The following is a 26,583-nucleotide window of genomic DNA, read 5'->3' on the forward strand; positions in this document are numbered from 1 at the left end:
TGAGAGGACAGTGTGAAATAAAGTTTCTACACTTCACCTGTACACTAATCATCAAATTATATATGAAACATTGCTACATTCCAGGTGGAATGAGATCAGTGTAATACTCTTGATTATTCCAAGGTAAATAAATGCCTACCTAAAAGCAATTTTTTTAAAATTAGAGATTATAGGGAGCTTGATAGTTCAATACTCTAATAATGGGACACAGAACACTTCAATTGTTATTAACTCAAGACTTCTCAGTGACCTATATGAAATGAGTGGGAAGTCTAAATTCAATTTCTAGTACACAGTATCCATATTACAAAATCACCACCTCATTTGGACAGATATGCTCTTCTAGGCAGAATCAGAAAAGCTTACTCATAGGCCTTGCTTACACTAGAGTAAAAGGTGTGTTAGAATGTGTTAGCTCAAATGTTTTAACATGGAAGAGGTAGCACACCGCTCTTAACACATGCTATATTGGTCAAGTTGAAGCACGGGGGTGCATCAGCTTTAATCAATCAGTTTAATGTGTGTTTAAATCTGTACTCCATTGTCTACACTAGACTTTCCCAAAGTGTTGGAATGTGTTGGCTAATGCATTCTAATATCACACATTTAATCCTAATCCAGATAATGCTTTACAAATGATCCTTTTAGATTAGGTTAGAACAATATTGTCAAGGTAACAGAAGTTTGTCCTGCCCCTACCATGCCCATTTTTGTTGAAAAGACTTAAGTCTGAAGTGGCAGCAACCATAAGCAATATATTCACCAAACAGGATGATTAGAAATACAAATGTTAGAACTGTCAAACACACTGGAGTAACATGTAGCTAAACAGGCATACTTCTAAATGTGACAACTTTCAAGTAATATGTAAACAAAATGGACACTATATACTTCAGACATTTGCATTTATTATAAATAGATGTACAGACCTTATGCCAGTTCTGCTGAATACTTCTCACGTGTAGCTACAAACTACTTACAAAGCAAGGTTATAATTGAGAAAAAACCCTAAGAACTATATGGTATATTAGTATAACAGAATATTCTACTGTATTTAATTCACTACTTTTTGAAATAAAGGCACTTACAGAGTTTATAAAAACAAACACTTAACTTTTGAAACATGTAAAGTTTGAATTCCATTCTCCCTCTCCCTTAACACTATCCATTTTACATTTGCAATATATAAGCTACTTTTGACCAACGTGTTATCAATGCATAAAATAAGACTTTTTGCTCTTAATTACACCCACCATTAACATAACTACATGAGTTAAATAGAAACAGAATTCACTGGGTTACATGGAAACAGATTTTGGTCCAATGTCAATCTTTTAGCTACGATTAATATTCACTATATACTAAGAGTGAGAAATTGAGTTAAGTACTTCCACTATGAAACAGGAAAATGTACAAATCTGCACCCATTTCCTCCTCCTTCACCCTGTCCAGCTCCAAGAGTAATTAATTCATTAAGCAATTCTTCATTACTAACACACAGCTCCCATTAACATACACAGTGAGGAAAGGATACCACACATGGCAGTTCTTATCCTATCCCAATCACATGATCTCCTCCTCTCCTAGGATAGCATGTCTCTGACCATCCTGAAATTATCCTGACTGTCCATTGTATAGTATCTGGTTTACAATATCTCTACTATGGATTCTCTGTATATGGACTATTTCCTCAGGGCTAGGGGATTGTAAGTCACATAGGCAGGGTATATGCCTACACACAAAGTTCACCTTGTGCCATGCTCTTTCCTTAAAAATGGGAAAACCCAAGAGGAATAGTTATGTCCAAAATTGTACCACACTGTGGTACCACAACTCACTGGAGTTACCACTTTAAGCAGAAGAAAGGACAAAAAATGCAGAGGCCCCTGCTTTGTAATTACACAAAACCAAACAACTATGGAAAATCCCAGCCCCACCTCTGAGAGCCTCAGGTCATCGGTGCCGAATAGCTGCCCCTTTCTGTTCAGCCTCTACCCTGGCAGCTGTCTAATCTGGTTTCTGTGATGATCTTGGTCCCCTCTACTGCACCTCTGCACTCATAATTGTCCAGCCACTCACACTGGTAGAAGCTACAGAAAAGGAATTATTTTCTGAAGTGTTTTCTGGCACAAGACATACAGGATTTCTAGGGGAACATACCACAGCAGAAACTTCTCACCTTGTCTCCCTACTCCTCTCCAGCTGTTCCCACACAGCTCCAAAATTGCAGTATTTACAGTGATGTGCTACCCCTCTTCTGGTTGCGAAGCAGGGAAGAAAACGCACCATGCACTGTATAACTCAACTCCCTCTTTGTGCCTGTTTCATAGCCTCATTTAATGTTATTAGCACAAGTGCTCCCCTTGGTGCTATGTAACAAGGCAGACACGGGGTCTCCTATCAGAATGCTGGACACTTGCTGAAAGTTTGTGAAATTACCTGGAGACCATCGCAAACGAAGGTTGAAAGATCCAGGCATAGACTGCCTTTTAATTTCTATTCCTACTGTCTGATACTAAGTTGAAGTACAGACAAAGCTGTTTTTGAAAGTTAGTTTCAGTCACAGCCATTCTGCAGCTAGAGGCAAGATAAACACTATCAGTGACAAGATCATGTCTGTATAAACAAACTTGATATATTTATATTTAGCCTATCACAAGTACAGGACCCCAAAACAAGCAGCTTGTAAACATCTCTAAACAAATGAAACCAGAATGAGAGTTATGTCATAATATTCCTTCAGTTAAGCTCCACTGAAGTAACAGTTAATTGATTAGCTTCATCACTGGACAATAAAAGCCTATTTCAATTTTAGAGAAGAGTTGTTGAGAGTTTTTAAAAAAAAAATCAGATTGTGCAGCGTGTCTAAAATTGACTGGTTTGGTAAATACAAACTCTAAAATTGCAAGTGTTGTAACTGGTCACAATTACAATGGGTTATAAAAGTCAACATTTTAACAAGAAACTTTTATGATAGACAATTTTTCTCCATGTACATGTGCAATTTTCCCTGAAGTAAGCTCCTTTGTAGCTCTAGGGCCAAATCCTGCCATCTTTACTTAGTCCAAACTCCCATTACACTATGTGGAAATTGGGAGGATAGCAGGATTTGGTCTTTGCTGTACAGCATGTTGAGATTTTTTTTTCCAGTATTTTTTAAGTCAATATTTAATTTTATTGGAAGAGGCGTCTTCCTTATAAAGTTCCTATCTTAGTGTAAAAAACCACACTCAGGATGTCCAGGGCTTAATCTTGCTGGCAGGCACATGAGGTACATCTCCCTTTCTCTTAAGTGAGCAGGATTTAGCACTGGGTCAGACTGTTCTTCTGCAAGTTTGAGAAGCAGCGTTTTCATCACAGGGACAATGCATGGTTCTGTCAAGGTGAAATTTTTTTTCCCCCATCATCAAAACGTAGTCAAAATTTGAAATAATGAAGCAAAAATTATCATGCAGCATTCTTAGGTTTTCAGCTTTTTGACGTATTTATTTAATTGAACAATGGAGAGTTGGTTTGTTTGTTTTTTGCCAGGTATAACAGAGAATTAAACAAAGGAAGTGAAAAGACATCTGATGACTTGACATGTTTTGAGTTTTAAAATTGGAAAGGAATAGATCAAGCACATGCCTTATGGGCACAAAATAAATGCAACCAGTGTGGAAAAAAAGCTATAAGAACATGTTCCACTATCCCTTTCTGAAGACAATTATATTCCAGCAAAGGAAACTTCCCTTTTAAAAATCACTAAGTTAAGTGTAGCTTAATTCATCATGTTCACTTGAAAACAGGAAGATCAAATTTTACTAAAGTTTTCTGACAGTTAGTTTCTTATATTTTAATAATATGCAGATGAATGCTACAGCTTTGGGTGCTTACGACTTTTAACTTATTTCTGATCATTCTTTTTGAACCCAACCTTCAAATTATTGCACAATACACATTACCATGCTTCTTATATCTTGAACTATTCCCTTTTCACCCTTTTGTCACTGGAATTTGAACAAGTTTCTCCTGTTGTATTTGCTTGAGGTACGGAGTGAACAAGTGATAATTCTTTTTCTTGCTGAGCTCAGTGTATTTTAAAAAAGCTACTGATTTAGATTTCTCTCTTTACAGAGAGAGACGAGGGACTGCTGCATTTTACGAAAATGTGCTACAGTTTGTATGGTTTAAACAGCACACATTATACTTTACAAAAAAGTTATGCACAGAGGCATAATAGAAAATCCATTCAATAGGTGGGCTTCTGAGGGTCCATGTAAGCAGGATTGTATGGGGGTTGATTGACTGGGTAGGGCGCTCCAGCACCAACTGCAAAAAAACAAAATACAACACAGGTATCTCATATTAATGTTCTCATTCTATACTTATTTTTCAATGATAGCTCTAATTCAAGAGTAAGCAAACTTTTTGGGCCGAGGGTCACATCTGGGTGGGGATATTGTATGCAGGGCCGGGGCAAGGGGTTGGAGTACAGGAGGGGGTAGGGTGTGCAGGAATGGGCTCAGGGCAAGGGATTGGGGCAGAGGAGGGGTGAAGACTGCAGGAGGGAGCTCAGGGCAGGGGGTTGGGGTGAGGGTGCGGCAGGGGGCTCAGGGCAGGGACTTGAGGGGCGGGGTGCAGGAGGGGTTTGGGCTTCGTCCCTGCACTGCTTACCTAAAGCATCTCTAGGGTGGCAGTGGTGTGCACTGGGGCCAGGGCAGGCTCCCTGCATGCCTGCTCTGGTCCCACGCCATGCCGCTCCAGGAAGCGGCCAGAACCACGTCCCTGCCCAGCCCCTGGGGGGAGAGGGGACACAGGGCTCCAGAACACTGCCCTTGCCACGCCCCCAGGTACCTCCCCCGAAGCTCCCATTGGCTGCGGTTCCCTGTTCCCAGCCAATGGGAGCTGCAGGGAACGGTGCCTGGAGGCAAGGGCAACGCATGGAGCCTTCTGCCCACCCTTGGGGCCCCAGGGACATGGTGCTGGCCACTTCTGAGAGTGGCGCGGGGCCTGCAGCACCAACGGGGGCAATCCTGTGGGCCAGATCCAAAGCCCTGAGGGACCGGATCCGGCCCATAGTTTGCCTACCCCTGCTCTAGTTCCTATTGCGTAAGTCAAAGATTCAGCTTAGGGTGCATTTTAATTGTGTTAGAGAATAATTTAATAGCAATAACTTGAGAAATATTCACACTTAGAGAACTGAGCCTGGACGCTCTTTGCAGCAGACTATGTGCATTTCCCGTTGTAGCATTGAGCACATTTTTGGGACTTAAATAATAAATCCTCCTCCGCTGTAGGCTGCAGCTCATTAGGGAATAGCATGTCAAATACCAGTAAGCAGGTCCAACACTCCATTGGTTAGAGGGCAGCAGTGCACATACTGAGACAGGCAAGAGTTAATGTCATATAGGTAAAGTGAAAGTAAGCCACTGGATGAGAAGATAAAGGACTGAAAGATATTCCTCAGATGGTGGAGAAACAGAATATCCTCCTGGGGAGATGCTCTCGTAGTTGATGCTATTAACAATGTGTTACTTAAAATTCTTTCAACTTTCTACCCAAGACAAAAATATCAGCATTTTATGTTATTTATTCCCCCCCCCCATATTGATTTTTCTCATTGCGTAACTTCCTTCAACAAGACATCTCAAAAACCAGTGCTTTTCTTGGACAAAGACAAAAAAAATGAGCATCAAATCAGACCTTTCGTTTGCCTCTATAGTTAATCCAATCTCCTTTGAGTTTATGACTGTTTTAGTGGAGCACTTTTCAAATTAATTTAGGCTCACATGTTTTTCCCCTCCTACATCCCCCAGTCAGCAGGAACTTTTTTGGCTGGTGTTATATAAAGTTATGTCAATGTGGACATTCTGTTTTATCTGAAGGTGCTGAGGTTCATGGCAATTCTGATGTCTTCCAGGAACAGCTTCCACAGTAATGGGGTAGTTGCTGAGTAAGCTGTCTCCAACACTCAGACTCATCCTTGATATAAACAATTTAATTGTTCCAGGGAAACACAGCTGTTGTGAGATATGATGATCACAGAGCATGACATGATCTTTCAGGTAATCTCCCCTTGCTATGATTATCATAATTCCTTTGTTACAGCTTCCTCAAGTCCCCCCCACTTGAGCTCAGTGTTGCTGCCTATTTCCTCTTATGTACAAAGCAGCACAACCATAGCATCTCAGTCTTTCATCTCCACTGGAAGGACTTGTATTTTACAATCCAGTTCAAGGCTGTCTTCCTTGTTTTCAAGACCCTCTCTGGATTCTACTTCTAGTTCCCAAACCTTCTCTTCTCCTCCTTGCTCCCTCTGCTTAAGCACTGGCCTCCTCTCTCGATTTCATCGTGAATGGTACAGAGGAATCCGCTTTTTGCCGATTCTCTCGTCTGAAACATCTTTTCTGTAGAGCTCTGCCCAATCAATTCTAAGTTCCAGCACAAGTTCTTTTCCTTTGTCTACACTGCCTGATGTTTTTGTTTCTGCTGTTTTTAAATTATTTTATTTACTGAGCATCCTAAATTAAAAATATTGTACTTTGAAAGAGCTACGAAGTGGGCTTGTTTTCCATGCTACTCAGGATAGGAAGATATATCCACACTTACATAAAGTGTCTTTTCATCTTGTTGGAAGGTCCACAGATATTTTATAGTGAATTTTCAGTCTAATTGCACTTTGAAAGATGAGCATCTGTCCTCTAAACTACAAGTAAGCTGAAGCTGCCTTTGTAAGCTATTTGTGAACCTTCTTCCATATAAAAATTGTAATTTTCTATTTATAAGTGATCTTAACAGTGATGACTGGCAAGAGACGCATATAGTACATGGAGCTATAGCCCTGGTCTACACTACAGAGTTAGGTTGACACAAGGCAGCTTATATTAACCTATATAAGTGTCTACACTAAAATTTTGCTCCCACTACATAATTTGCCCACTACACAGACTTAACTCCACCTCCATGAGAGACGCAGAGTCAATGTCGATGTAGTTAGGTCGATGCAGTGTAGACACAGCGTTGCTTATGTCGACTGTTGCTGGCTTTCAGAAGCCATCCCTCAATGCCCCACACTGACAGGTCAGTCTGTGCAAGCGCTCCTGGTGAGGAAGTGCACTGCCGACACAAGGAGCAAAGTATAGACACACAGAAGCCATATATTTACTGCAGCGGATATATGCGGCCGCAAATTAGGTGGACTTAATTTTGTTGTGTAGACATGCCCTTAGAATGGAATCAAATGGTACATTTTTAATCTATTTTACTTAAAAATCCAATTTTGGATAAATATAAAGAACAGATCACCTTTGTGAAGTGAAGTATTAGTGTTAGTCTATGAAAGCCAAGCCTGTTAATTAAGAAAGGGTGCCCCAGCAAACAGACTGGTGGTGCTCATGTGTATAATTAACACAGATTTGTTACAAATGCATTTGTCTTCCTAGTGAGCTTAGTGTAAGAAAGAAGAAACATGCAGTTTCTCTTCTTCAATTGTGTTTTGCTCTTCTTGCTACGGCCTTACCTGCCACTGTCTCATGGTAGGCTGGTGGTCCTGAAGGTTGCGTTGGATAAGGTGGAGGATACTGTGTTGGGTAGGGTGCTGCTGGCATTCCATGTTGTGGCTGGACTGGTACAGGATGATATCCTTGATAGGGTGCCACTGGGTAACCAGATGGTATCCCGGGCTGCTGGGGATATGGTGCATGGACCACTGTGGTGGAAGTTGTGGTGGTCACTACAGCTATAAACATATAAAAGTAAGATGCATTTACTACTGATGCATCAAGCAGACATCCAGAAGAAGTAATGAAGATATGGAATATTTTGAACATTCATTCCTATTCCCAAAAGGGAAATCACTGTTTGATTTGTCTTTGTAAACACCAGGGAGAAACTCCAGTTCAGAGTTCTCCAGCATATTCAGAGACTAGTACCTCCGGCCCTCACATTTAAGTCCATGGCTAAACTTCCATCGACTTCCATGGGAGTTGGACCATCATGTGCCAGGACAATGGTTAATTTACCTCCTCCTTTTACTCCACAAAGGAGCCTGAAAAAAATATTCTTTGACTCTTCAGAAACTGAGATCTCATCTGAGAAGTTAAGTTACTCACAATCCTATGTAAAACAGATCATCATGATTTTAAGGCAGAGAAGGTAAAGAAATTAACTAGATTATCTTTAGGCAGATCGTTTTTAATTCCGTGTGTGAGCATTGTTTTCCACTGGTTCTTATTGTACTTCATCAGACTTTTTTTTAAATCTGTTTCTTCAGTGCATGCTGGCACATATTCCTCTAACTGAGATTTAGCAAAGATCATGTTTGTTACTAACTTACTGGCATAGGTTAACACTAACAACATTTGATCTTTGTTAGACAGTTCTGTTACTCAGCATATTGGCTGAATAGCTACTTATTTTCACAGCCTGCGTTACGTGATATGCCAAATTACTCCATTAATTAATTGTCTCCCAATTTATCTTAAAGAAGGGTACTTGACTTAATTCCCTACTGTGCCACTTACCACCACTTTATATTGGCATTGTGACTTTACCATGTACTTCATAAACCCTGTGTGATGGTGTTTACAGGCCACATACTAAAACATAGCAAGGTATGGGGCAGTACTGGGCCAGAGACTGCCTGGATAGTCCATGGGCAACAGGGAAGGAGTTACAGGCTGTACCTGGAGTGGTGGGAAGCATCACCACAGTATTGGTAAGGACACTGTGGAAACAGTGATCCATAAACTCTACCCCCCTTTTTCCTGACTTGGGAAACCAAGAGAGGACCTGAAGGAGGGGGATGTTGTCCCCGCAGCAGAATTATGCCGATACTGCGAAGACTGTGACCATGCTCTGAACAGAGGAGCCACAGTCTGGTAGGGAGTGACTCAGGGGGACTGTAACTTAGGATGGCATAAAGAATGGTCCAGAACACTGTAACAGCCCTTTATAGCCCTGGATCAGAACCCAGTGGAATGAGGGGGCCTGGGTCCCCCCTCTTCCAAATCCTCTTCCTTCTGTCATGACAGAATCCTAAGGCGGATAAGAAAGGATGCATAGGAGGGAGATGCCTGCCATATACAATCCCAACAGAGCTCCCTCTGCTCATTCTAGATGGAAGAGAACTATGGAGGCACCACCTGACCACTAAGCCAGCTTGCTATGAGACTGACCTGCTAACACACACAGTAAAACACATTCCTCTCTATAGTCAACAGTTAAGTGGTGTATTTTTTTAAACTGAGCAACTACAAACATTTTATCGGATGCATATGAGCTGTAGCTCACGAAAGCTTATGCTCTAATAAATTTGTTAGTCTCTAAGTTGCCACAAGTACTCCTTTTCTTTTTGCGAATACAGACTAACACGGCTGCTACTCTGAAACCTACAAACATTTCGTTTCCCGTTTTACCTCCCTCCCCACTCCAGAACCATGGATACCGCTCAAGACCTCTTTAAACATAGGATTTGGTCCACCATACCTATTTTTAGTCCACTTTATCCTCATTCCCTGCAAACATTCAAGTTTTTGAGAAGCAGCTGGGCTGGAATCAGGTAACAAAGATTTTAAAGTGATCTTGTTAATGTAGTCAAAACTAAATATAAAATAAATTTCTAATTAAAATGTTCCCTTGGCTAGTTGGTCAACAATACTAGTAGTTTGACATATGTTGGTCCAAGTGTGGATTTTTTCTTTTAATATACAAAAAATAGCTGCATTTAAAATAGCACAGATTTTCAATATAAATACAGACATTCCAAACATCCTTTTGACTTCATGTCATCCTAGTTTTTAAAAGTTTAGGTTCTGGAAAATTATTAAAATAATTCCCATTTCAAACTGGATTCTAGTGGGATGTCTAGAGTAGAAAATTAGGAGTTAAGACTTACAAAGTGGTACAATATGCTTTGAGTCATAGTCAACACAGTTTGTCCATTAACAAAAATTTCCTCTTTTAATTGACATAATATGGTTAGCTCAGGAAATGATTTAGATAATCTGTTCCTCAGTGATAATCCAAAAGACATATCAAGATTCCTTGTTTTAATGTAGCACGAGATGGAGGGGAAGAAGTTCTCATTCTCAGAAGATTTGTTTAATCTCCTGGCACTAATGACCTTTCAGTAATTGCAACCACAGTTACTGTTGCACTGTTTGGACCTTGATATATTTCCCATGGCCCCTCTCTTGCAAAGACTGCCATAGGGAGGAATTTTTAAAGGAATCAATTATTCCAACATTTGCTCACTAAAGAAAAAACATTTGAAAACAGGGAAACACAATTATGTCCAAAAATATTCAGCGATTCCTATAACTACATCAGAGTTTGAAGTGTCTCAAAATGCTTACTTTTGGTATTCTGTGTGATGGTGTGTGGAAGGGGTGGGGAGAGGAGGAGTGCTAGTTTGACAATGATGCTATTTACTAAAAACAAAACTTCACTGAAGAGAGATAAAAGTTAACAAAAATATAAACAAATACTCACGCTGTTGCCTCCGACACATTTTATACAAGCAGCAACATGAACAGGTGAAGCACAGAATGACAGTGACTACGAACACCACGAAGATGGTGACCCCTATAGCCACAAAGGTCCCAAAACTGAAAAAGAAGAGGCACTTGAAAGTCACACTCGTTTTTATAAAAAGAACAGAACAGAACAGTAGTACTTGTGGCACCTTAGAGAGACTAATGAAGACCTACAGTAACATTCTTCAGCTATGCAAAAACACTTAGGAGTCTGTGTGCCATTCCAGCTCTATTTTTGTTAACATTTATTGTTCACTATCACATATTTGAACAGTAAAATAGCTGTTTAAGGATCCAATCCTGAGTGAACTCAAATCTACTGAAAGACAATGCAATCAGGAAGCTGCTCAGCACCTCCTAGGGAGCATTAAATGTTTTGCATGATTGAACCCTAACATGGATAGTTTAATCTTTTCTATTGTGATGTGGTTGTGTGTGTATTTTTATTTTCAAAACCAGAGATATAAAGCTTCAAAACTCATTTTAGTCACATTTTGGATTTTTGGACAGTGGTTCTCAAACTTTCAGAAGACCAAGACAACTTTTTTCCATTAATAAAATTGTGGATCGCCCATTAAACATAGAATGCTTGAATTAGTGAGAATGCAGGTGTTCCGTTTGTTTTTTTCAAGCCGTCTCCCACTCCAAAGTCTTCACAGACCTCTTGGTCTTAGACCCTGTGTTTTGCAGGTCTTGTCAGATCTGGATCTTGTGCAGTTTGGATGCAACCAGAAGTGATTACGCTATCCAATGACTATCTAGTAGTTTGCATTAGAGACAGGAATACTCATCACAGATAGCACCCTTGTTGGCAGTCTCAACATAGGCAAGCCAAGGATTGCTTTGGCATTTTTTTTTTCTCCTCTCTTTTTTTTCCCCCCAGTAGTACCAAACCAAGGAGACAGTACAGGGTGTTAGGGTCTCAGAACTTTTTTTTTTTTTTTAAATTATTACCCCTGATTATTTACCTTTTCAGTCTAGAGAGTTAGATACTCAGTGGAAGTCTCCCATTTTCTGCAGACCTTTTTACTGCTGTGCCTGGCCCTCAAGCTTTTCTGAAAGATCATTGTTTAGAAGCCCAACTTGTAGCTGACTTCCTATGTCGTCTTCTTTACTGATACATAAATCACAATGCCTGGGTTGTTCAAGGAAAGGCCTTTTATGCTTTAATTATAAAGTAGCTCAAATGTATGCATTTAGCCGATCTGCTATTGTTTTCTGTGATTTGAAATCTAATGAAGCGCTTCATCCAGTCAGGCTATTTTGTGTGGAATTAGATTGAAAATCTTGTGGACAGTTAAATTTGGCATTTATATTTCTTCTTTATGCGAGTTCAAAATGAATTAAGTTCTGGCACATCATCATCCAACAATGGTAAAAAACAAACAATCAATCACAGGAAATCACTTTTTAACAATGAACTTTAATAAGAAACACAAGATTATGTTTAGAATTATCCTGCTCTGCTTCATTGCTGAGCTTCTGCCTAAAGTATTTCCCAGCCTTCTTCCTGTCTTGTTTCCTATCACAGTTTTAAATAAAACATATGTATGCCTACAACCATTTTCACATTGGCAACTGAATAGCTATCAGATGGTGATTAGTTTTCACTACTGACAACCCAGGCAAACTGAATAACTGACCTGAATTTGAGAAGCTGTGTGCTCCTATTACCAATTCCTGAGGCCTCATGTCTCAGTTTTCCAGTAGCCTAATAGGCTGGCAGCCAATAAACACTAGTGAAATTAGAAGTAAAGGCTCTGTACTCTTATTTATTAAGTGAATGGCTAGTGCAAATTAAGACTGGCCACAAAGACCCATTACAAGATACTTTAAACACATACTCAAAAGGAACAAGAGGAAAAGGAGTCAAGTGCACAAAGATTCATACATGAGAATAATTTTGTTTGTAAACATACAGAAATAGTCACACAAATCCCAGCACAAGACGATTTAAGTACTTCACATATGGTCTTGCTACATGTTTTATGTGTTTTTAAGAAACTAACTTATTTTAAAATAAAGACATCTCTGGCTTTTATTTTACAGATTGACTTCACCGACGAAATTATGCCCTGCTGTCTAGTTGTCCTCTTTGCTTATATGACTTACAATGGCCTCTCTTACCAGCAATGTGATATGGATACAACTCACAGTTCAGCTGCATTGCCCACCAAACCCTCATATTATAGTACTTAAACTAAGGCCTTGTCTTCACTGCTAAAAAAGGTATGTGTTTTTTACCTCAGGGTAACTAACATGAATGAGCTATCCAGAGGTAAAAAACACAGTAAAGACCAGACACTTCAGTTTTACCATGAGGTAAATTTGATGAGATCAACCTATGGAGGAAATATGGAGCTGTTCACTTTACGATAAAACTGAAGTGGCCAGGTCTTCGCAGTGTTTTATCTCAGGACAGCTCATCTGTGTTGGTTACCATTAAGTTTAAAAAAAAAAAAAAAAAAAAACAAACACACACATGAAAACACACACCTTTTTAGTGGTGAAGACAAGGCCTAAGTTGCAGCCTGCCTGTGATTGCCCCCGACAGCTTGATTCCTTTTTATATGCCTATTCTTGTACTGAACTTAACATTGTAGTATCTCAGACCAATCCAAGGAGGGGAAAAAAAAAAAAAAAAAGTGACAAACTCATGTATGGTCGCTTCTCTTAACTGTAAATTACATTTGTTTTTATAAAACGCTGGTTTGCTATGTGCTACTGTTTGTGGAGACTAAGTTGAAGTTAGTTTCCTTACTTGATCAACTAGCTAGTTCACAACATTCTATTGCCAAATTACTAGGTAATAAACATTTTGTCCAATTTTTTGACAGAGTGCTAGCTGTAGCATCCTGGATGTGCTAATAATAATCATCAACAACAAACAACACAGGACTTAAGCTATTTCTGTCAAAAGTGTTTTGTTGGGAGCAACTCTTTCCCATTAAGTAGAATCACTTTTCTCTATGTTACCAAGCCTTTGGTAGACATTCCAGACAGAAGTCATGCATACAAAATACACAGTTATGTATTCAAACATTTTGGGACTCCTAGAAACCATCTTCAAACCATTATCCACACAAAGGAACAGTTTCCTCCAAAACACAACTAACTTCTTCCAGACATTCTGCAACATCAACAACCTCCCTCGGAATAACAGCCTTGCCACCGTGGCTGTCACCTCCCTATATACCAACATCCTTCACAATGACAGCATCACTGCCAGCCTTAAATATCAACAAGACAATGGACAACACTCAGATATCCACCCGAAATACATTGCCAAACTCATCCAATTCATCCTCACCCATAATTTTACATTCAACAAGCACACACTTTGTCCAAACCCTGTGAAAAGCCACCAGCACTAGAATGGCTCCCCAATATGCCAGCCTCTTCATAGATCCCTAGGAATAAACTATTGGACAAAAATGCACCACAAAACCAGTGTCACACCTGAGATATGTTGATGATATTTTCCATCCTCTGGACAGACAACCTAAACTCCTTAACAGTTTTCCACTACAACTTCAACAACCACCACTCATCTATTAAATTGTCTCTAGAACACTGCTACACTAGCATCAACTTCCTGGACACCACAGTCAGCTTCAATAATGGAACCCTATAGACAACTATATACAAGAAACACTCGGATCACCACATATACCTTCACAAATCCAGCAACAACCTTAGACACACACACAAAAAAAAAAATCTTATCTATAGTCAGGCACTCAGGTACCACAGGATATGCTAGAAAAGCAACTCCAGGATATACACCTTAACACACTTAAAACTGCCTTCACCAAAAGGAGGACACTCCACCAGAGTAGAGATTGCATCCTGGAATAGAACATCCAAATACACTGAGAGAACATGCTTCAATACAGAAAAAAAAAAAAAAAAAAAACCTATGACCACACATCCCTAGTTGTCACCTACCACCCCACTTTGCAGCCCATATGGGGTATCATTAAACAATTACGACCCATACTTAATGGGGACCACACCCTGAAAGAAATCTTTCCCGTACTCCCTCCACTGGCTTTTGAACAACCCCCCAGTCTTGCCATGCTCATCATCAGAAGCAAGCTCCCCATAATTCAGGGCCCATCAAATCAAAGTGGCACCAGACCCTGCCAAAACATCAGATGCAAAACCTGCAGACATCTCTCCACTGCTATGATAATCAATACATCTCACAAGATCCATTGGTGCTATATATGCCTATCACAACATGTGGTATATCTCATCAGTGCACTAAATGCCTCAGTAACAACTATGTGGAGGCATACAATACACCCATTACACTCTCAAATGAGCTCTTACAGAAAAAGATGAAAGACACCACCACCATATCACCTGCAGGCAAACACTTTTCACAAAGTGATCATTCTTTCTGACCTCTCAGTCCTCATCCTCAATGGAAACATGCACAATGCCTTCAAAAGTTGAGCCTGGAAGCTTAAATTCATAACTTTACTAGACACTACAAATCATGGACACAAAGACAATGGATTTATGATTCATTACAACAATCTATAACCCACTAACCCTCCTTGGTCCTATAACTGCAGAGGTGTTAACTGCCTTCGTCCCCTTAAAACGTCTCTTGCAATATGCGTTACCTCCTTAAGCTAAACAATCTGTTCTACCTTGTATTTAGCTGTGACACTGAATAGCTTTCCCAGACCTGAAGAGTTCTGCGCAAGCTAGAAAGCTTGTCTTTTTCACGAACAGAAGTTGCCTCACCCATCTTGTCTCCCTAAGTTCCCAAAAAAGTAGTTACAAAGATATTAGCAAACATGTTCTAATCTCACAATATAAACATGTCCTTACAAATATTCTCTTGTGGCGCTCATGCATTCAATCTTTTCCAAAATTGCAAAGTATTATATTTTTCTAATATCTTTCAACCAACAATGCAGAGATACCAGCCTGAATGTTAGTGCCTGAGTGTTAGTGCTGTTCTATGGTGCTTCAGATAGAGACTTTTGAAAAAAAAAACCAAAAAACCAAAAAAAAAAAAAAGACACCACACCTGATGCACTCTGATGAAGAATGATGTGGATGTTTTTCCTCTGCATATAAGATTGCTCCGATATGCCCTACACTGCAAAAATCTTTGGACAGATGGCATATAAAAGTTACATGTGAAGTTTGTTTAAGGGGTACATGTAGAATTTATGCCAACTTTCTCATACAGTTTAATGCTCGAGTGTGACTTATCTGCCAGTCAAGCATTTTTGTTATTTCAAATCACAAAAGCAATTAATTTACTCACATTAGAGATTCTAAATTCATTGTGGGAATCCTGTGTTTCTCACCCACTCCCATCTCTATTCTTTGTGTGCACCACATACTCTCTCCAACAGGTAAGACACTGTAATGGGAGTTAGGGGAGACCCAAGGCTCTGCCACCAACCTGATACATGACACAGGCAGAGAGATTAAGTTACTTGCCAGTTTCCTTAAGTATCAACCCAGCTCTGTGCATAAATTCCCATTATAAAGCACTTTGTTATCTATTTGGACGGCAAGTAGTAACTATTTTTACTATTCTGGAATTCCTGCACTGTCACGAACAGCAACAGAGTGGAAATGACTGATGTTCCTGATGAATCCTCCCTCCAGAGAGGGTTCTCAGTAAAGAAGCAGAAGCACAAACAAAATAATTTACTGACGCTGGAAGAGGTTTACCATGTGGCAAACGAAGAGAAGAGACTCAGAGGGGAAGATAGCATTTTTTACAGATCTATTGCCCACCAAATTGTGTGAACTTCAACAATGGTACATTGCAAAGGAAACCATGTTCTGCAGGAGAAGCAGTGAAGACCTCTGTGATGGATTTGGTCACAGAGACCCCCTTGGGACTGTCACCTGATGTGCTGAAACCATCTGAGCCCATTTTTCCTGATGGCTTGGGACTCCAGAGCCCTGCTTTGTTGAGCCAGACAATGCTAGCCTGTTGCAATAGAAACTCAGGTCTGAACCGTGCCCCCAAAGCTTGCCCCCAAAGTTGCAGGCTTTAACCGAAAACCACTCAGCAGGTATTTCTGTCTCCAGCACCCAGCTCCCAGTGGGATCCAAACCCTGAATAAATGTGTTATAGAGGGCCTACAATCTGAGTTTACCCTGTATAAGCTTTAAACCGAGTAAAACAGAGAGAGAGAGAGAGAGAGAGAGAGATCTGCACAGTTGTTTGCTCCCCCAGGTATTAGTCACTTACTCCGGGTTAATTAATAAACAAAAGTGATTAAGTATAAAAAGTAGGATATAAGTGGTTTCAAGTAATAGCAGACAGAACAAAGTAAGTTACCAAGCAAAATAAAACAAAAACATGCAAGTCTAAGCCTAATACATTAAGAAACTGAATACAGGTAAATCTCACCCTCAGAGATGTTCCAATAAGCTTCTTTCACAGACTAGACTCCTTCTCAGTCTGGGCCCAATTCTTTCCCCGGTATAGTTCTTGTCAGTTCCAGCTCAGGTGGTAACTAGGGGATTTCTCATGATTGTTCTGTTCTACCCCCTTTTATAGCTTTGGCACAAGGCGGGAATCCTTTGTCTCTCTCTGGGTTCCCACTCCTCCTTCTAAATGGAAATGCACCAGATTTAAGATGGATTCCAGTATCACGTGATACTTCATTACCCACTGGCTGGCACCCACAAAGGCTTACAAGTAAACAGAGCCATTTACCACCAATTGTCCTAGTTAATGGGAGCCATCAAGATTTCAAGCCACCATTAATGGCCTACACTTTGCATAGTTACTACAGGACTTCAGAGTAATACTTCATATTTCTAGCTTCAGATACAAGAATGATGCATTCATACAAATAGAATGAACACACACAGTAGATCATAAGCTTTGTAATGATACCATACAAGAGACCTTTTCATAAAGCATATTCCAGTTACATTATATTTACTGGTTTCAGAGGAGCAGCCGTGTTAGTCTATATTCGCAAAAAGAAAAAAAGGAGTACTTGTGGCACCTTAGAGACTAACAAATTTATTTGAGCACAAGCTTTCGTGAGCTACAGCTCACTTCATCGGATGCATTTGGTGGAAAATACAGAGGGGAGATTGATATACACACATAGAGAACATGAAACAATGGGTATTATCATACACACTGTAAGGAGAGTGATCACTTAAGATAAGCCATCACCAGCAGCGGGGGGGGGGGAGGGGGCAGGGGAGAGAAAGGAGGAAAACCTTTCATGGTGACAAGCAAGGTAGGCTATTTCCAGCAGTTAACAAGAATATCTGAAGAACAGTGGGGGGTGGGGTGGGGGGGGGGGAGAAATACCATGGGGAAATAGTTTTACTTTGTGTAATGACTCATCCATTCCCAGTCTCTATTCAAGCCTAAGTTAATTGTATCCAGTTTGCAAATTAATTCCAATTCAGCAGTCTCTCGTTGGAGTCTGTTTTTGAAGCTTTTTTGTTGAAGGATAGCCACCGTCAGGTCTGTAATCGAGTGACCAGAGAGATTGAAATGTTCTCCAACTGATTTTTGAATGTTATAATTCTTGATGTCTGATTTGTGTCCATTCATTCTTTTACGTAGAGACTGGACAGTTTGGCCAATGTACATGGCAGAGGGGCATTGCTGGCACATGATGGCATATATCACATTGGTAGATGCGCAGGTGAACGAGCCTCTGATAGTGTGGCTGATGTGATTAGGCCCTATGATGGTGTCCCCTGAATAGATATGTGGACAGAGTTGGCAACGGGCTTTGTTGCAAGGATAGGTTCCTGGGTTAGTGGTTCTGTTGTGTGGTGTGTGGGTGCTGGTGAGTATTTGCTTCAGATTGGGGGGGCTGTCTGTAAGCAAGGACTGGCCTGTCTCCCAAGATCTGTGAGAGTGATGGGTCGTCCTTCAGGATAGGTTGTAGATCCTTGATGATGCGTTGGAGAGGTTTTAGTTGGGGGCTGAAGGTGATGGCTAGTGGGGTTCTGTTGTTTTCTTTGTTGGGCCTGTCCTGTAGTAGGTGACTTCTGGGTACTCTTCTGGCTCTGTCAATCTGTTTCTTCACTTCAGCAGGTGGGTACTGTAGTTATAGGAATGCACAATAGAGATCTTGTAGGTGTTTGTGTCTGTCTGAGGGGTTGGAGCAAATGCGGTTATATCGTAGAGCTTGGCTGTAGACAATGGATCGTGTGGTATGATCTGGATGAAAGCTAGAGGCATGTAGGTAGGAATAGCGGTCAGTAGGTTTCCGATTATATATATATATATATATATATATATATAGGGTGGCGTTTATGGTGCTAATGAGCGATGGTCACATAGTGTCCAGGAAGTGGATCTCTTGTGTGGACTGGTCCAGGCTGAGGTTGATGGTGGGATGGAAATTGTTGAAATCATGGTGGAATTCCTCAAGGGCTTCTTTTCCATGGGTCCAGATGACGAAGATGTCATCAATGTAGCACAAGTAGAGTAGGGGCATTAGGAGACGAGAGCTGAGGAAGCGTTGTTCTAAGTCAACCATAAAAATGTTGGCATACTGTGGGGCCATGCGGGTACACATTGCAGTGCCGCTGATTTGAAGGTATACATTGTCCCCCAATGTGAAATAGTTATGGGTGAGGACAAAGTCACAAAGTTCAGCCACCAGGTTAGCCGTGACATTATCAGGGATACTGTTCCTGATGGCTTGTAGCCCATCTTTGTGTGGAATGTTGGTGTAGAGGGCTTCTACATCCATAGTGGCTAGGATGGTGTTTTTAGGAAGATCACCAATGGACTGTAGTTTCCTCAGGAAGTCAGTGGTGTCTCGAAGATAGCTGGGAGTGCTGGTAACGAAGGGCCTGAGGAGGGAGTCTACATAGCCAGACAATCCTGCTGTCAGGGTGCCAATGCCTGAGATGATGGGGCGTCCAGGATTTCCAGGTTTATGGATCTTGGGTAGCAGACAGAATACCCCAGGTCGGGGTTCTAGGGTGTGTCTGTGTGGATTTGTTCTTGTGCTTTTTCAGGGAGTTTCTTGAGCAAATGGTGTAGTTTCTTTTGGTGACTACCAGTGGGATCAGAGGGTAATGGCTTGTAGAAAGTGGTGTTGGAGAGCTGCCTAGTAGCCTCTTGTTCATACTCCGACCTATTCATGATGACGACAGCACCTCCTTTGTCAGCGTTTTTGATTATGATGTCAGAGTTGTTTCTGAGGCTGTGGATGGCATTGTGTTCTGCATGGCTGAGGTTATGGGGCAAGCGATGCTGCTTTTCCATAATTTCAGCTCATGCACGTCAGCAGAAGCACTCTATGTAGAAGTCCAGGCTGCTGTTTCGACCTTCAGGAGGAGTCCACCCAGAATCCTTCTTTTTGTAGTGTTGGTAGGAAGGTCTCTGTGGGTTAATATGTTGGTCAGAGGTGTGTTGGAAATATTCCTTGAGTCGGAGACGTCGAAAATAGGATTCTAGGTCACCACAGAACAGTATCATATTTACACTCAAGCATATTTCCATAAACATATGGAGTGCAACGTCACAAGCTCAACCTAGGGAATGGAAGGAAGTCAGAGGAACTGGGAAGATAGAGAGACAGAAGTGGGTAGCACTGTCCCAGTGGCAGTATTCTGGAGTTCAGGAACAAATTTGGTTCCTCACTATGCCATGATATGAGAAGACAGTTATAGCAACAACTAGGGCCATTGCAATAGGGACTGCAGCCCAGGGCTCAGGCAGGCTGCCTGCATGCTGTGGCCCCATGCTGCTCCGGGAAGCAGCCGGTTGCTGGCACATCTCTGCAGCCCCTGGTGGGGGAGGGAAGAAGGGAGAGGAGGCTCTGTGTGCTGCCCCTGCTCCCAGCACTGTCCCTGAAGCTCCCATTGGTTGGGAACCAGCCAAAAGGAGCTGCAGGGGCGGCGCTTGAGGGTGTGGGCTATGCACAGAGATATACTGTCCCCCTCCCCCCAGGGGCACACAGAGACATGCCAGCTGCTTCCGGGAGCAGTGTGGGGCCATGGCATGAAGGCAGGCAGCCTGCCTGAGTCTTGCTGTGCCTCCCAGCTGGAACCTGCACCTTACACCCCCTCCTGCACCCCAACCCCCTGCCCCAGGTCAGAATCCCCTCCTGCACCAAATTCCCTCCCAGAGACCTCACCCTCTCCTGTACCCCCAACACTCTGCCCTGCCTGGAACACCCTCTTGTATTCATCCTCTGGCTGTTATCAGTGACTTGCATAACTCTGAACATCTCTCATTTTCTTTTTCAAATAACTCATGCACCACTTTTTGCTAAGCTTTCAGAGTAATTATTCGAATCCCTTGAGTTCTGGTTGCCTTCCTTTACTATTTTTGTACTGGTTTAGTACAAAGAATTGCAGCACAGCCTGGCCTTCTTAATCCAGATCCAGAATTATTTTTCTGTTACTTGTGTTCAGTCCCTTATGAATCCCAAATTCACATTGGCACTCTCAGTGCATTCACCTTTAACCTCAAATGGCTGTTAAATATTTGGCATAAACCTAGTCTGTCAATACTAAAAGTAATTTATGATAAACCTCATACTGTTTTGATAGTATGTATGTGGCATAACTGCAGAAGCTGATTTTTTAAATCCATCCTTGCAATCACCTAAGGTAAAGTTGGTTTTTTTTGTTTGGTGTTTTTTTTTGTTTTTTGGTTTTTTTTTTAAACTACCAAAATGTATGGCCTGTCCGGACCCCTGGCATGACAGTTGTCAAGAATAGCTTTTAAGAATGGTTTTCCACACGTCATAAAAGAGATATCGATTGGGGTCAGAAACACTTAGCTGGATTTACCATTCCCCAAAATCTTTATAGTTAATTAATTAAATGTATTGTTGTGTCCAATTAACAGTAAAAAAAAAAGCCACTTCCTTAGCTCAATAGGCTAACAGTTTTAGAAAGTTAAGTACTTAATTTCAGAAGTTACTACTTGTAATGGCCAACTATTCCCAATGTTATCAGAACGGGTGTCCTGAGCTAAAATATTTCAGAGATGCTTTATCTGAGTATCTATTTGCTTTGTCAGAAGAGTTTTTAATACATCTTAACTTAAAAAAGTCTCAAACTGTAGAGGCCTAAATGCACTTTTAAAAATATATATTATATATATATAGCTGCTTCCATTTGGAGGATCTCAAATCGCTTTTTAAATATTCAAGAATTAAATTTACAACCCTCCTGTGAGATGGGGAAATCAAAGAAGTCATGTAACTTGTGGTAAGTCACCCAGAAAGCATGATCAGAGCAAGATCAAAACAGCTCTTGCATTTCCTAGTCAAATGTCTTAAAAGACCATCTTTCTTCCCCCCCACATTCATAAATCATGCAACTTGTTAGCAAATTGGCCAGTTTCAGCTTAAACGTTGAAAGTGGAAATTGTAGTTTAAAACAATTTTCCAAAACACACTATTTTTTTTCTTTAGGGAACAGGAATTTTTACCATTATGGTGAGCAACTTACTTGATTAACCTGAAACATGGGACATTTCAAACTGTTTGCCAAAATCTGCAAATCTCTGAGTGGATCTAGATCAATTTAGGGTTTAGGGTTAGAGCAAAAACCATGAGACAGCTGGTGGCTTCACAATGTTTCTACCTAAAGCCAAAAAATGCCAAGTTTGGTTGAGTTTTCACTCAAATTTCCGAGTTTGTTTAAAACCTGAAATGCTAATGATTATAATTCGTATGACCAAAAAAAAAATACAGAAGTCTTCAAGCCTCTGAAAACTGAAGTCACTGTTTTACTCAGGTCCAGTTTCCACCTCTTGAATTATGATAAATGGGGGGAGAGAGAGGGGGAAAATCAAATGGAGAGATCTCCATTAAATAGAATTTCCATCCAGAGTTCCTTTAAACTGCTTTATGGATAGGAGTAAAGCCAAATATCAATGTTTTTATCTTAACTAAGATTATTTCCATGGCAAGGTTAGCCAAGCAAAAACTTTGTTTGGAGAACTCACAGAACTAAGACTTCTGACTCAGAAATCCAGGGTGGCCAGTACTTATGACCAGAGTAAGTTAAACCATCTTTCAGTTAAAACACTAACGTATGGTCTTTTGCAACACATGCTCAAGGGTAAAAATTGTTATGAACAGCTTGAGCTCATTCATTGCCATTTCCTGTTTCTTTCCCTTCAGACAAGAAACAAGTACTCAGTTTGCCAGTGAGGAAAATTAAAACCAGAACACAAACCAATAGTCACTTTTACTGAGGCAATTGGAGAATCTGATCAATAGCACCAAGCAAGGAAAAAATAAATATGAAATACTGGTGTTCCCTGTGGGTCTCTCCAGGCTAACATTATACATATGGCAAGCTTAAAATATATAGTTGTAGTTTAAATTTAATATCAAGGTAAACAGATTTTTTTATTTCAAATGTGTTTAGAAATTTATTTAAAGGACAAATTAGGAATTAGAGCCTGTTACACCAGTCTCAATACTGAGGATAAGAAAACGGGCATGTTAAAAAAAAAAAAAAAAAAAAAAAAAAAAAAAGAGTCAAAACTGTTAGGCATTTTAAAATTTGATAGAAGAAAAGAAAGGACCTGTGGAATTATAGTCGAGTCATCCTAACTTCAATACCCTGGGAAAATACTGGAACAAAGTTATTAAACAATCAGTTTGTAATCACTTACAGCAGTCTTTCAGAGTAGCAGCCGTGTTAGTCTGTATTCGCAAAAAGAAAAGGAGTACTTGTGGCACCTTAGAGACTAACAAATTAGAGCATAAGCTTTCGTGAGCTACAGCTCACTTCATCGGATGCATTTGGTGGAAAAAACAGAGGGGAGATTTATATACACACACACAGAGAACATGAAACAATGGGTTTATCACACACACTGTAAGGAGAGTGATCACTTAAGAGCTGGAATTAGCCTACCTTGCTTGTCACCATGAAAGGTTGTCCTCCTTTCTCCCCCCTGCGGCTGGTGATGGCTTATCTTAAGTGATCACTCTCCTTACAGTGTGTATGATAAACCCACTGTTTCATGTTCTCTGTGTGTGTATATATCAATCTCTCCTCTGCTTTTTCCACCAAATGCATCCGATGAAGTGAGCTGTAGCTCACGAAAGCTTATGCTCTAATAAATTTGTTAGTCTCTAAGGTGCCACAAGTACTCCTTTTCTTTTTGCGAATACAGACTAACACGGCTGCTACTCTGAAACCTTACAAGATAATAGGGCTATAAGGACTAGCTTGCATATATTTGTCAAGAACAAATCATACCAAACCAACCTAATTTCCTTCTTTGATGAGTTATAGGCCTAGTGGATAAGGGGAAGCAGTAGACATGATATAGCTTGATTTTAATAAGGCTTTTGACAGTTTCACATGTCATTCTCAAAAGCAAACTAGAGAAATATGGTCTAGATGAAACTACAATAAGGTGGATGTACAAGTGGTTGAAAGGCTGTACTCAAGGGAGTAATTATCAATGGTTCACTGTCAAACTTGGAGGGCATATTTAGGGGGCCACAGGGGTCAATCCTGGGTTCAGTACTATTCAGTATTTTCATTAAATGACTTGGAAAACGGAACAAAGAGTATGCTTATAAAATTTGCGGAGGACACCAAGCTGGGAGGGGTTGCAAGCACTTTGGAGGACAGGATTAGAATTCAAAACAGCCTTGACAAATTGAAGAACTGGTCTTAAATCAACATGAAATTCAATAAAAACAAGTGCAAAGTACTACCCTTAGGAAGGAAATAAATCAAATGCATGACTGCTGAAAAGGATCTAGAGGTTATAGTGGATCACAAATTGAATACGAGTCAACAATGTTATGTACTTGTGGAAAATGTCAATATAATTCTGAGATGTCTTCTTTAAGACATGAGAGGTAACTGTCCTGCTCCACTCGGCACTAGTGAGGCCTCAGCTGTAGTAGTGTGTCAAATATGTAAAGGGCTGTTATAAAGAGGGGTGTGATCAATTGTTCTCCATGTTCACTGAAGGTAGGACAAGAACGAAGGACAATCTGCAGCAAGGAAGATTTAAGCTAGATATTAGCAAAAATTTCTAACTATAAAGGAGAGAGTTAAGCTCTGGAATAGGCTTCCAAGGGAGGCTGTGGAATCCCCATCCTGGGATTGTTTAAGAACAGGTTGGACGAACTCCTGACAGGAATGGTTTAAATTTACTTGATTCTGCCTCAGCACAGAGGGCTGGACTTGATGACTTCTCAAGGTCCGTTTCAGCCCTACATATCTATTATTCTATAAAAATGCAAGGCAGTTTACAAGTTTTCCGTATGGCAGATTCTTATCTTTAAGGATTCCATCAATGGACTTTTCCACCTTTTTTACTGGCTTATTATAGCCCATTCTATAAAAGCTAACTGTGTATACTGGTTTTCTCCATCATGCACATGGGAAGTTTATTTGCAATAGTGTGCACTGCAAGTTGGCCCTTAAAAAGAAAAAAAAAAAAAAACCACAACACACACAAAAAACCAAATAGTTCTTCAGCAAAAATCAGTTTAACAAGACTACTAATTTCTAAAAGTTGTTTTGAACTATTCTGGGATCTGTTCTATTTTGTAAGGAATGCGTGGACAATGTCCCTTACCAAGGTGCTTCATGAATATTCACACTTAATAGCATGAAGAGAATGATCCAGCAGTGTTTGGAGGTCCCCTCCCTCATCAATAAGTCAGTAAAACAAATACAAGAACAGTATAGTAATGATCCACTCAGCTTTCTCAGTAGTAGGGAGCGTCTGAGTAACATTATTTTGCTGTTATCAATTTTAGTGTTTTATGCTGCAGCCCAGCATCATAGGCTGATCACCTGCCTCGTAAAAAACAACAGAGTCCCAAATGGAATTCATGGAGTCTCTGGCTCTCTCCCCCCTTTACAGGAACAGAATTCTGGGGTAAGGAGGAAGAGGGGGAGACAGTACAGACTTGGATTTGTGAAGGTCATTTATGGTGGAAAGACTATCTCAAAGAGGAAGGTTTTGCAATACGTCCTAAACATGGTCACACTCTAGATTTGCCTCTTCTCCTCTGGAAGATTGTCCATAACTAGATCCCCTTGACAGAGAATGCTTTATCCCAGTTTTCACATGCTTCTTTCTGGTGTCGCAGGGCAGTTGCCCCACTCCTATGAAAGGCTAGGCTGATTGGGGAAGCAGCCACAGCTGGGGCCATGCCCCAAATCAGGCCACAGCTGGCCCTATAAAAGGGCTGTGAGTCAGTCTCTCTAGCCCTGGAGAGAGAAGGACCTGGCTGCCTGGGAGAGAACAATGCTGGGGAAAGGCAAGAGGAGTTGGGAAGCTCCAGCGTGGCAAATCCCCAGGCTGTGGGCCTTGCTAAAGGCCAAAGAAGGTACTGGGGCTGCAGAGGTACAGTCCTGGGTTAAGTAGAGGCAGCTGCTCCAAACCCCCTTGCCAGTGATGAGTGGTTTATAAACTGCAGTCTGCCCCAGTGAGCGGAGGCTAGAGGCGACTGGCAGTAGCCACTGAAGCAAGGTGGGGATAAATGTTTGGGGGTTGCCCTGGGAAGGGAGACCCAGACTGTGGGTTACTGCTGGGGGCAGAACCCTGAGGAAAAGGGGTACCGAAGTCTGGAAGGGACATGAGAGCCAGTGGCAGGCAAGACACTGACCAGGAGGAGGTGCTCCATATGCTGGAGAGCTAATTCTCAAGATTACCAGCAGGAGGTGCCGCACCAGTGAGTCATTGCTTCGCTACAATGTGGTGGAGAATGCAGGCATAGGTGGTCTGCCCCCGATACAAGGGGCTGGACAAAGGGGTCAATGGATCCTGGCTACACTGGCGGAGACCTCAGTGGTTGGGGATCTGGGAGACCCCAGAGGGACTGTGGGAGGTGCAGTTGGCCCTCCACAAACAGTTGGAGCAGCTGGTGGAGGAGCAGCAGGCCCTGGCAAAGCTCCTCCAGAAGGAGTTTGAGGAGCTGCCGAGAGTATGATGGAAAGCCGAGTGCCAAGGCCAGGACACCTGGGGCTGAATGCTGGACTAGTTACACCTGTGGGTGGCAGGGACACTTGAGATGGGACTGTCCCTACTGGGTTGTGGGGAAAAGGAACTTCACCCCGCTACACCAGGTTTTGT

The 26,583-nt window shown here is 41.1% G+C and overlaps 1 protein-coding gene and 2 long non-coding RNA genes across 3 annotated transcripts in view; 2 read left to right on the top strand and 1 right to left on the bottom strand.

Moving 5' to 3' along the window:
• Nucleotides 1-25,938, top strand: LOC122461189. Its single transcript, XR_006282982.1, has 3 exons — nt 1-12; nt 15,215-15,223; nt 25,750-25,938. It is a non-coding gene; the product is annotated as an uncharacterized LOC122461189 (long non-coding RNA).
• SHISA5 (shisa family member 5) overlaps nt 889-26,583 on the bottom strand; it is a 64,747-nt gene continuing 39,052 nt past the window's right edge. The window contains exons 4-6 of the mRNA XM_038410208.2: nt 10,474-10,589; nt 7,502-7,720; nt 889-4,311 (exon numbers count right to left, since the gene is read on the bottom strand). Coding sequence (XP_038266136.1) covers nt 4,232-4,311; nt 7,502-7,720; nt 10,474-10,589 — 415 coding nt within the window. The 3' untranslated portion in view covers nt 889-4,231. The remainder of the gene's footprint in view (nt 4,312-7,501; nt 7,721-10,473; nt 10,590-26,583) is intronic.
• Nucleotides 4,936-13,540, top strand: LOC122461190. Its single transcript, XR_006282983.1, has 2 exons — nt 4,936-6,047; nt 12,567-13,540. It is a non-coding gene; the product is annotated as an uncharacterized LOC122461190 (long non-coding RNA).

Source organism: Dermochelys coriacea, chromosome 7 (genome assembly GCF_009764565.3).
Source record: "Dermochelys coriacea isolate rDerCor1 chromosome 7, rDerCor1.pri.v4, whole genome shotgun sequence".
In the NCBI taxonomy this organism is placed as follows: domain Eukaryota; kingdom Metazoa; phylum Chordata; order Testudines; family Dermochelyidae; genus Dermochelys; species Dermochelys coriacea.